This window comes from Dromiciops gliroides, chromosome 3 (assembly GCF_019393635.1).
Source record: "Dromiciops gliroides isolate mDroGli1 chromosome 3, mDroGli1.pri, whole genome shotgun sequence".
NCBI lineage: Eukaryota > Metazoa > Chordata > Mammalia > Microbiotheria > Microbiotheriidae > Dromiciops > Dromiciops gliroides.
Genome location: NC_057863.1, coordinates 153,789,521 through 153,802,345, shown reverse-complemented (window position 1 = coordinate 153,802,345; position 12,825 = coordinate 153,789,521). Strand labels below are relative to the sequence as shown.

Genomic DNA, 12,825 nt, shown 5'->3' with positions numbered 1-12,825 from the left:
AAGAATTTGGTGAAGAGAGAGAGAAATAGGCCTAGATTCATCTATCAAGGGGAGAGCACATTTTAGCTCCACTCTCCATGAGAGTCCAGACAAAAGAGCGCCAACCGGGGGCAGCTAGGTAGCGCAGTGGATAGAGCACCGGCCCTAGAGTCAGGAGTACCTGAGTTCAAATCCGGCCTCAGACACTTAACACACACTTACTAGCTGTGTGACCCTGGGCAAGTCACTTAACCCCAACTGCCTCACTAAAAACAAACAAACAAAAGAGTACCAACCACATCTTCCTCGATCCCACAAGCCTCCTGTGAAAACTGGAAATGTCCTGTCCCCACACACACATAGCTCCAAGCTAATTGGCTGATACCTTTGATCGACAGTAACTGTGAGAAAATGTCACTTCCTGACGCCAAGAACCTGACCGCATGGCTTGCCCTCGAACGCCTTCTCCTCATAGCAGAGCCTTCCTACAGCTCTCCAGCAGGTGGCATTATTCCAATCGTTACAACAATGACAACGACAACGATTACTACTACTACTACTCCCATCTTCTTTCATTTGGCTGTTATATAGTCTCTTTTAGAGCACTAAGAAATGTTCGATCTATTTATGGCTACATGCAATATTTTAATATGGTCTTACTTTCCACAGGAAAGTTTGGTCCATTTTCATTGGTCATTAGTTATTAAATGTAACTTATATATACTGTTGTACTATATTTGTTTTTTTTATTTAATTCTAAAAGTTGTGGAAATTTATTTTGATTTGGGGACCCTACCTTTAGGCTGAGATTAGAAAGCCTTAGGCCCTCAGGGTCTCTTCCCCTCCCCCTCTGCTTCAGCTGAGACAAAAAGCCCCATAGGCTGTACAAGACGCCAGATCAGACAGCTGGGGGGGGGGGGCGGGGAAAGCCCCCTCCAACATGAGTGGAGGGATCCGAGAGATACTGGGCTTGTCCAGGCTGGGCTCTGGTGAGGCACGTGATGCTGGAGCATCCCCCCAGTCCCAGCCGCAGCCCTGACTGGCAGATTAGCTTGGTGTGTGGGTGCAAAAAACCCCGAGATAAAAAGGGTATATATAGACCTGGGAGTGAGTTTAGAAGGGGGGACGAGATGAGGGGAGGACGGACAAGAAGAGGTCAAGAGGCTGCTGAGGAGACGGCAGACTGACGGAGCAGACAGACAGAAGGTCGTTGAGAGAGAAACACAGGGGTTCAGCAGTGGCAGTAAGGAGAGGAAAGTTAGAAGCAGGGGGATTTACAAAGTGAAAGGGTACAGGTGGAGTTAGAAGAAAGTAGCTAAGCAGGGAAAGTGTAGCGTGCCCTGAGGCAGGAGGCGGCTAAGGCCCCTATTGTATTCAAAAAGTTTGAAGTGCAGCAGGTGGGAAAGAGACCCACCACAATGCAGTCAAGTTGTACATTTTATTTCCCTGTATTCTTAATTTTCAATAGTATCTCATAAATAAACTCTGCTTTGAATATTTAGTTAAGAGGCTTCTTAATCCTGTGCTTATCAATTTGGGAGTGGAGCAGTGTGGTGGAACTTTATAAACGGCCCACATTAAATTAACAGCAGTCAGATAGCCAGTTAGTCAAACGTCCCCAGTTTAGTCCTCCATAGATCAGTCTCCCCAAATCAGGCCCAACTAGTCAAAAATATTCTTTAATTTTAATGGCAACCACGAAGGGATTTACGGCCCAATTATAATTTTTCTAAACCTATAATTTTTCATAAGTCCAAAATTATAATTTTTTCAGACTAGTTTAGTTATTAATAATTAATTTTTTACAAAGTACATCTAATTTCACAAAACTAATGAAATTATTGTACTTTATACTAATCATCTTGCACATTTTCATATTCAATCCTTATCTTCCATTCTTGTTTAAAGACAGGTCTTGAATAAGGAATTACCAACCCCTAAAAAGCTTTCTCCTTTGTTAAATATTTTCCATTTTAGCTCCTCTCATTGCCCACCAAGTACTGAACACCTTAGTATTTAAAGCTCTGTGAATGGGCTAATGATTGCAAAACCAGTGGATCCCACAAAAATTTCATATCTTTTCAATTCCGTCTTTGAAATTCCCTACGAGAGAAGGTTATTCTGCTCAACCCTACCCCCTGCAAAAAACCGAGACATCTAAAACTTCGTCTCAATTTCACAATATCACAAACACACAGTAATAATACACATAAAAGAGCACATCACTGCACAGAGATAACCAGAGGTTCTTCAAAGCACTCAGTGAAACACAAGTTCCAGAAGACTGTGCCAATGCAGATATTTAGACTAAAGCAGTAGATTTTAATATGTGGTCTGCACCTGAGATCATTTCAGGGGGTCTTTGAGGTTGAAGCTATTTTCAAATTAATATTAAGACTTTATTTTCTACTAAAATACTCCTCCCTTCTCCAAGTATATATCAATATAAGACAAAATTTCCTTCATGTACTTCAACCAAAACATAAATCAATAAACTGAATGCAAAAGAAGATATGAGAATTCATCCATCTTCTATTAGGCTAGACTTTAAAGACATTTGCAAAGCTATGCAAAAACAACGCTATACTTGTTATTGATATTTTAATAGTTTGCCTGGCAAAAATCTATGTAGATGGGAAGAATTTATAACCAAACAAGAAGATAGAGCACATTATGAAATGCAAAACATATAATTTTGATTATATCAAATTTTAAAGGCTTTTGCACAAACAAAACCAAATAAGAAAAGCAAAAAGCTAGGAAACTTTTTTTTTTCAGCAAATGTCTCTAATAAAGACCTCATTTCTCCAATATATAGAGAACAGAGTCAAATTTTTCCCCAATTGATAAATGATATGAACTGGCAGGGTTGTGGGTTTTTTTTTTTATAATAAACATTTTTATTTAAAGTTTTGAGTTCCAAATTCTATCCCTCCTTCTCTCCCTCCCCTTGCCCTTTTGAGGCAGCAAGCAATCAGATATAGGTTATCCATGAGCGATTATGTAAAACATTGCCATGTTAGTCACTTTGTACAAGAATATTCAAATAAAAGGAAAAAATGAAAGAAATGAAGTGAAAAATAGCATGCTTCAGTCTGTATTCAATAAATATCAAATCTTTCTTTGGAGGTGGATAGTATGCTTCATCATTAGTCCTTTGGGGTTGTCTTGGATGATTGTATGGCTGAAAATAAGTCAGAGTTCTTCATTGAACAATATTGCAGTCACTGTGCACAATGTTTTCCTGGTTCTGCTCACTTCACCATACATCGGTTCATATAAGGCTTTCCAGATCTTTCTGAATCATCCTGTTTGTCACTGCTTATAGCATAATAATATTCCATTACAATCATATACCACAGCCTGTTCTACCATTCCCCAATTGATAAGCATTCCTTTGATTTCCAATTCTTAGCCACCACAAAAAAGAGCTGCTAGAAATATTTTTGTACAAATAGGCCTTTTGGGGCAGCTAGGTGGCACAGTGGATAGAGCACAGGCCATGGAGTCAGAAGTACCTGGGTTCAAATCCGGCCTCAGACACTTAACACTTACTAGCTGTGTGACCCTGGGCAAGTCACTTAACCCCAATTGCCTCACTAAAAAAACCAAAAAAACAAAAAAAAACAAATAGGCCTTTTTCTCTTTTTTGGGATGTCTTTAGGATAGAAACCTAGCAGTGGTGTTGCTGAATCAAACGGTATGCAGTTTTATAGCCCTTTGGGCATAGTTCCAAATTGCTCTCCAGAATGGTTGGATCAGTTCATAACTCCACCAAAAGTGGATTAGTGTCCCAATTTTCTCACATCCCCTCCAACATCCAACATTTTCCTTTTTTTTTTTGTTATATTTGCCACTCTGATAGGTGTGAGGTGAAATTATTAACAATTTTAGCAAAGTTACAAGATACAAAAGAAACCCACATAAATCAGCATTTCTATATATTACCAACAAAATCCAGAAGCAACAGATAGAAAGAGAAATCCCATTTAAAGTAACTATACACAATATAAAATACTTAGAAGTCTACCTGCCAAGACAACCCCAGGAACTATATGAACACAATTACAAAACACTTCACACAAATAAAATCAGATCTAAACAACTAGAAAAACATTAACTGCTCATGGGTAGGCCAACCCAATCTAATAAAAATGACAATCCTACCTAAATTAATCTATTTAGTGACATACCAAACTATAAAAAAATATTTTATAGAGGGAAATGAGAAGAAGGGCCAGGATCAAAGTCTAGGGTAAGGAGGGCATGTAAAATAATCAAAGAAAGGAGACTGAGGAGTGGAAAGATAGGACAGAAACAAGAAAAAACAGGAGGAAGAACAGAGGACAGGGGAAGAAAGGGGAAGGAAGAGAAGGTAGGTAGTTAAGTGTTTATTTCTAAAATATATATGGAACTGACTGAAATGTTAAGAATAAGATCCATTCCTCAACTGACAGTCAAAGGATATGAACAGGAAGTTTTCAGAGTAAGAAATTCAAACTATCAAGTCATATAGAAAAAGTCCTAAATCATAATAAACAAATTCAAATCAAAACAACTGAAATTCCACCTCAAACCTGGCAAAGTTGACCCCAAAAAATGACAAATGCTAAAGGAATATAGAAAACCAGACATATTAATGCACTATTGGTGGAACTGTGAATTGATCCAGCCACTTTGGAAAACATTTTAGTGCTATGCACCAAAAGCTATTCAACTTGCATGCCTATTGACCCAGTGATACCACTACTAGGTCTATGCTGCATAGAGATCAAAGATAGAGGAAAAGGATATATATGTTCAAAAATATTTTTAGCAGCTCTTTTCATGATGCCAAAGAATTTAAAACAGGGCAGAAGAAAGTGGAGTGACCATCAACTGGGGGATGGCCGAACAAGTTAAAGGATATGAATGTGATGGAATACTACAATGTTGTAAGAAATGATGAAGGAGATGGTTTCAGAGACCCCTGGGAAAACTTGTGTGAAGTAAACACAACCAAGGAAACAATTTATACAATAATAGCATCATTGGAAAGACAAAGAATATTGAAAGGTAAGAGTACTCTGAGCAATAACCAACAATTCCAGAGGGATTCATAATGAAACATGATACCCACCTTCTGACAGAAAGGCAAGACAATGGATTGTTCAGGGAGATTGAAACATGGGTTGGTTTGGGGGAGGGTGATTTAGACATTGCCGATGTAGGAATTTATTCTGCTTAAGTATACAAGTTTGTAACGAGGGTCTTGTTTTTCTTGCTTTCTCAATAGGGGTGAGGAAAAGAAGACGTGACTGAAAATAAAATAACATTTACTTTCTAAAAGAATGGCAAGATGTAACATATCTGTATGCAAATGGAAAGTAGCCTGAAGGGCAGCACTGAAAACTGAAGGTGCATGAGGGGAAGATAATTGCTGGACAAGATACTAGAAGGGACAGAAGAAAATGGAAGGAGAATGAGGAGGAATGGGTAATGATGCTGACAAGTTTTAAGAAACGGGAAGAAGGGAACTGAAGGACCTCATGTCAGGTGACTTCCATTTTCTCAGTTAATAATCAATCAATAAATATTTATTAAGCACCTACTATGTGCCAGGCACTGTGCTATGCACCGGTGATAATATGAAAAGAGACAAGACTGTCCCTGCCTTCAAGGAACTTACAATCTAATGGGGAAGACAAAATGGAAACAAGTTTGTGAAAAGCAAGCGCTATATAGGATAAACAGGAAATAATTATCAGAGAGAAGGCATTGAAATTAAGAGGAGTTGGAGAAGGCTTCCTATAGAAAGTAAGATTTTAGCTGGGACATAAGGGAAGCCAGGCAAGTAGGTAGGCAGGAAGGAGAGTGTTCCAGGTATGAGGGAAAAGTCAGAGAATGCCCACTGAAGAGAGTTGGGATGTCTTGGAAAAGCAGTAAGGGACTGCGTTATGAAGATAACATGCCAGAGAACTTTATATTTGCTCTGGAGACAATAGGAAACCATAGGAGTTGGTGAGGTTTTTTTGTTTTGTTTCGTTTTGGGGGTGGGAGGAGATGTTTGACAAGATCAAATCAGCACTTTAAGAAAACTTTAGTGCCTGAATGAAGGGATTGGAAGGGCTTAACTACATTTATATGAATAATATAGATAAAAGAAAAGCCATGTACCATAGTAATTAAAGAAATGGCTTCTGAGTCAGGAAGACCTGGGTTCAAGTCCCACTTCTAATACATATTGGCTATGTGACCTGGGGCAAATCATGTACGGTCTCAGTGGCCAAGAAAATTCTATAAAGACTTTATTTTTGGTTCTGTTTTTTGTTTGTTTGTTTGTTTTGGGGGGGACAATGAAGGTTAAGTGACTTGCCCAGGGTCACACAGCTAGTGTCAAGTGTCTGAGACTGGATCTGAACTCAGGTCCTCCTGAATCCAGGGCTGGTGCTTTAACCACTGTGCCACCTAGTTGCCCCCCTAAAGACTTTAAACTGTAGATAGTTCTCTATACCAATGAAATCACATATTTCAATATAACTCTTCAAGTGAAATTTTGGAGTGGCAGAGCCAACAAAAGGTCAGACTGAGATTGTTCCCAGTATAAGAAAACTTAGAAGACTGGCAGAAGTTTGTGACATCAGGGTAGAAGCCCGTCTCGGAGCCCACAAAATCTGGTGGAACAAAAGAGGCCACAGTAGCAGCTTCAGAAGGTCTCAACCCAGAGACAATAAGGGGGCCAGACAATTCATCAGAAAGATCTTACAGGGGAACCTTTGCTGGCACTGATTGACAATTCTATCACTCATATGTATTTTTGGGTCACAGTTTTAGGGAAGAGGAGCTCTGGTTACAAAGGCTCAGAAGCCTGGTCAAGTTCCAAAGCAAAGAAAGCACTAAAACTTGTGACTGCAGGGCAGTGTGACGCATAAAAAATTGAAGAGACCTGGTTTCTGGGTAATTAATAATTTTATTAATCATGCGAGCAAATAATAAAAGGTGTCAGTAGCACTCTCTAATGCCAACTCTATGCTTACATGCCCTTAGAAGAGTGTATACTCCTGAGGGTGGTAATTAACTCTGATTGGTTAACAATTAATGAGAAGAATGATTATAATGAAAACTGGACCCATTCTAATGAGGGGGTGGGGGACATGACTTTGATTATTCTCATTCCCAGGAACCGTACCCCCCAATCTATATAGTATCTACCCCCACCTAATTATGAGTAGAATACAATGGGCCTAGTTCCCCTCAGATTAAATTTTTTGTAAGGTTCTCTAGTTGAATAGGGTAATGATGCCAAGATTTCATCTCATCACCTGCTCTGCCCTTCAGAGAACTAAGCTTTAACCTAATCTCCAATGAGGAAGGGAAGAAATCCTGGATCTCCCTAAAATTAACAACTGGTTATTTAATAATCATTTTTCTCAGCAGTAGGAGGCCTTCCTGAGTAAAGACCAGGGCACAAACCAGAAGAACAGTGAGCATACCTCTCCCAGGGATCATACCACCTTGGAAGCACCAAAAACTTGCAGATCCCCAGAACTAGCTCTGAAAAGAACAGCATAAAAAAGCCTGAAGCTCAGCAAAGTACCTCCCAATCCCATGTATAAGCAAAGCCCAACTTTAACATAAAGTTCAAAAATCAATAAATTCACTGGGAAAATGAGCAAACAAAAATTGACCATAAAAAGCTACTCTGGTAACAGGGAAGACCAAGACGTAAACTCTGAAGAAGACAATATAAAAACAGCTACAAACAAAGCCTCAACGAAAAATACTAATTGGACCCAAGTTCAACAAGATTTCCTGAATGAGTTAAAGAGAGAAGAGTAAATGTGAAAGAAAAATCATAAGAGTTTCAATAAAGTTAAACTGTTTACATTCCTTTATAGGAAAATGATACATGTGACTCCTAAGAACTTAATCATTATTATGGCAGTTAAAAGGAGTTTACATAGACAGCACAGATGAGAGTCGATTATGTTTGAAGTGTTCTCCTCCCAAAAAAAAAAAAAATGAGAGGGATGCACGGGGAAAAGGGGGAAGGGAGAGGCAGAATGAAGAAATCTTTCTCACATAAAAAAGTGCCCAATGAAGAGCTTTTACAGTGGAAAGGAAAATGGAGAGAGGAGTGACAGGCAATGCTTAAACCTCACTCTCATAGGAATTGGTTCAAAGAGGTATCATAGGGGAAATAGGTGGTGGGGGCGTTCTTAGGTATTCCTCTTTAAAGAATTGCAGGGCAGCTAGGTGGCACAGTGGATAAAGCACTGGACCTGGATTCAGGAGGACCTGAGTTCAAAGCTGACCTCAGACACTTGACATTTACTAGCTGTGTGACCCTGGGCAAGTCACTTAACCCCCATTGCCCTGGGGAAAAAAAAAAAAAAAGAATTGCACCTCTTTGCACACAATCCAATTAGAATAAAATATTCTTTTAATTGGGAACTTATTTAAAGTGACCAAGAGGGAAGTCAAAAACTTTCCTCAGGGGAGGAGATATCTTAGAGACATCTTGCTCATCCAACAGAAGAAAGGCAAAAGCTTTTATAGAGGACAGATGGCGGGGGACAGATGGGGTGACCACTTGACTATGGAAAGTTCCCTTTGAGGGTGGTGGGGGGAGAAAGATTCCTGTGAGTTAGGGAGAATTTTCTTTTGGAATGATAGTCCTGACCTCTGGAGTTACCTCAGTCTCCTCGCTCAGGTAGTAGCCTGTCTAACTGACTTTCTTGCTATAGAATTTAATCTGCCCCTCCTTCTTAGGTGTGTCGATAGCTAGTTGGCCAGTTTAAACTTTAATAGTCTCAACCTCCATGTCAGAGGGAAGAATACACACACACACACACACACACACACACACACACACACACTCAGTTGTGTATAGAAATATAACTTACCTGGGGCAGCTAGGTGGTGCAGTAGATAAGAGCACTGGCCCTGGATTCAGGAGGACCCGAGTTCAAATCCAGCCTCAGACACTTTATACTTACTAGCTGTGTGACCCTAGGCAAGCCATTTAACCCCAACTGACACACACACACACACACACACACACACACACACACACAGAGAAATATAACTTACCCAATAGAGAAATAGAAGGGGATGGGGACAAGAAAAACAGAAGGGGGATGCCAAAAGGGAGGACAGATTAAGAGAGACAGTGGTTGGAAACTATAAATAGACTTTCTAGGAGAAGAAACAGAAGAGAATTGGAATTCCTAATTCCTAATCAAAAGGAATAATCAGGGAAATTACATTTTGCAAAGAGGTAGAACAATGAAGTTATATCAAAAAATTTCAGGGCAGCTAGGTGGCTCAGTGGATAAAACTACTAGCTCTGTATTCGGGAGGACCTGAGTTCAAATCCAGCCTCAGAGACTTCACACTTCCTAGCTGTGTGACCCTGGGCAAGTCACTTAACCCCAATTGCCCCACAAAAAAAAAAAATTTCATAGCAAGTTTCTCTGCTAATATATACTGAGTATAGAATTAAGTCAAATTTGTGAAAATAAGAGCCATTTCCCAATTGATAAATGGTCAAAGGATATATAGAGGGAGTTACCAAAGCTATCTATAGTCAAACTAAAAAAATGCTCTAACTCACTACTGATTAGAGAAAGACAAATTATAACAACTCTGAGGTAGCATCTCCCACATATCAGGAAAGAAGAGATGAAGGAGGAGGAGTAAACTGGTCCAATAATTCTGAAGAACAATTTAGAATTAGGCCCAAAAGACTATTATACTACTTTAACCCAGCAATACCACTACTAGGTATGTATACCAAAGAGATCAAAGAAAAGAGAAAAAGACCTAAATGTACAAAAATATTTATAGCAACTCTTTTTGTGGTGGCAAAGCATTGGAAATTGAGATGCCATCAACTGGAGAATGGCTGAACAAGCTAATAATCATGCTCCAGCATGACTGGGATGGAATACTCTGTGATGTGGGAAATGACAAGGGGGATAGTTTCAGAAAAATATGGCAAAACCTATATGAGCTGATGCAAAGTGAAGTGAGAACTGGGAAATCATTCTGCACAAAACAGCAATGTTATAATCATCAATTGTGAAAGACTTAGCTACTCTGTTTTTGTTTTTGTTTTTTTGGTGAGGCGATGAAGGTTAAGTGACTTGCCCTGGGTCACACAGCTAGTAAGTGTCAAGTGTCTGAGGCCAGATTTGAACTTAGGTCCTCCTGAATCCAGGGCTGGTATTTTATCCACTATGCCACCTAGCTGCCCCCAGAATTAGCTACTCCGATCAATACAATGATCTAAGACAATTCCAAAGGACTCATGATGAAAAAATGCTATCCACCTCCAGAGAGAGAACTGATGAACTCAGTGCAAAATGAAACATAATTTTCCACTTTATTATTTTTGCTTAAAAAAACAACTGTGGCTTAATATGGAAATGTTTTGCACAATTTCACATGTATAATTGATATCTTATCGCTTACCTTCTCAGTGCGTAGGTGAGAGAGTGGGAAGGAGAGTTTGAACTCAAAATTTAAAAAGAAAATAAGTTAAATGTAAATAAATAATAATCTTTACAAATATTTTTAAAAGAAAACTAAAAAAAAAAATAGTCTTAGTGAAAACACTCCCCAGCATAATATTCCTGGTGTTTCCAATTTGTAAATTCCTCTAGGGAGACAAACCAACTAACTCAGCTTCCTAAATAACTTAAAACAGGGAATAGCAATAGATATCTGTTGATAACAATCCTGCTCCTTCTAGTCTAAACTTTGCAATGACTTTGAAGAATATGTCTTTAAAAAGCTGGCCTATAATTTGAAAGCCACCACCAAACTTTTCAAAAGCTTCTAAGGAATTCAAGTACAGTTAACCAGCTTTACATTAACAGTAAGTTCCCCAAATCCCAGCATACCATCGTTTTCATAAGATTTTTCCCTATGAGCATTAACTGAGAAAAAGAAAGCTTATTCCTCTGGTAAATTTCTCTGAATTTTCTCTTAAGGCTAGATCACTATGAATCAAAATGTGTTAATAGCTGCTAGTTGGAGGTGGACTATTACACTGAAAATTATCATTTACAATGCCACAAAATAATAACTATCAGCAATTGATATTTTATATAGTACTTTAATGTTTCCCAAAAAGGCTTTACATAGTTTACCTTGCTAATTGATAAATTTTCGGTCTCAAACTAGTCAAACACTTGATTTATTTACCACATAGACTTTCTCTAAAATGTGGCTTGTTCAAGATTTTTCTAAAAACCTCAAAGTTCTAGTTAAGGTGGATTTTGTATTAATACTATGCCCCTATGTTCTGTAAAGACCCTATTTTTCAATTCAAGGAGATTCATAGAACTTTGAAGTCAGTTTTGAGTCTTTTGGACCCCCTAATAAAAATGAAGTATTGAGTGAGTCTTTTCTAAAAGTTGTTACTTTTCTCTCTATAAATTTAAGCTTTCACCAGGGAGCACACATTTGATAAGCTCCAATATCTTTGCTATTCGATGTTACGGTACTCAAATAGTGAAAGGGTAAAACATTCACATTGACGTATGCAAAGTTCTAATAGTTCTAGTTTATAGAATAATAGTTTATACCTTTTTAAGGCTTCCTTTCCTAGTAGCTTTGTCATAAACGGTATCTTACATGGTCACAACCTACTTGATAACTATTCAAACCACCATTTAAAAAAAAAAGGCCCCTCCTTCCTAAGTCTCCCAGATCAAACCACCACCTCAGGTTCATTCAAAAGAAATCCTGTTAATCGCTGAACACAGATGTAAAAGAACCGTCCATAAGCATGACTATCATACTTAGACGAATGAGAAGCAAACACGAAGGTCCCTAGCCTTCCTAGAGCTAGCACCTCGTACAAGAAGCCCCTTAGTTACCTCCCCAGTCACCCCCAACCAACTGCTTTTAAACTCAGGATGCAAGGCTACACTTCCGCCAGTCACCAGAGACACTTTGGCAAGTAGTGTACATACCCCTTCACTCCGCCCCCACCGTCCCACATGAAACCTCCTAAAAGGAGAGTCAACCACCTTCCTCCAAGCTCCCCTCACCTGCTCTCACTATCCCCTCCGCCATAGGGAGGGGGGTCTCTGAGGGTTCTTCCCCCTCTCATGGGGAGGGAGCGGCTCAGGGTGCCCCACTCCGACCTGGGGAGGGGCAGCTAAGGTACTACTAAAGATTAGGCAGCAAGAGAGACAAGGGTGATAGAGAGTCGCCACCCACTGTCCCAGGCCACACCTGGAGCCCCTGCCCCGGGATCCATAGGAGGCAGCCAAGGGGCGGGGAGACGTGGGGGTAGCCCGGGGACCGTAAACGAGGAGCTCGGCGACAGCTCGGCCACATCTCATCCTGGGACCGGCCCACTCCATACATCCCAACGATAGCCGCAAATCCCCCCCGTGGCAGACGGCCCGGCTCAGCCAGCCCGCACCAACCAAGCCCGGGGATAAGGGGGGTGGGGTGGGGGGGTAGGAAAGCGGTCCGAGGGCCAGGCCCCGCCGCCGCCGCCCCAGGCCGGGAGGGTCCCCCTCACCTTCGTACTGCAGATCTACCAGGACAAGCAGGAAGGGGAACACCGAGCCCAGCCGGTTAGTCACGGAGCCGAGGGACACCATGGCCGAGGGCGCTCGGTAGGAGGAGGCAGACAACGAAGAGAGAGTGCGGGAACTGACCAGCTCCCGCGGCCGCTGGAGCCGCTCGGGCCACGGCTGGTGACGGGAGTAGGGGGCGGGACCGCGGACGCCGCTACGCCCCGGGCCCCCGCCGCCGTCCAATCTCGTGCTTCCAGGGCGCCCTCTAAGCGGGCTCGCCTGGGTCGTGGTCGGCACTGATAGGCCGTGGAGGCCCTAGCCCCGC

General features: G+C 40.8%; 1 protein-coding gene across 1 annotated transcript in view; it reads right to left on the bottom strand.

Moving 5' to 3' along the window:
• Nucleotides 1–12,684, bottom strand: part of DNAJC3 (DnaJ heat shock protein family (Hsp40) member C3) — an 88,659-nt gene extending 75,975 nt beyond the window's left edge. The window contains exon 1 of the mRNA XM_043992032.1: nucleotides 12,503–12,684. Coding sequence (XP_043847967.1) covers nucleotides 12,503–12,584 — 82 coding nt within the window. The 5' untranslated portion in view covers nucleotides 12,585–12,684. The remainder of the gene's footprint in view (nucleotides 1–12,502) is intronic.
• Nucleotides 12,685–12,825: the final 141 nt, after the last annotated feature.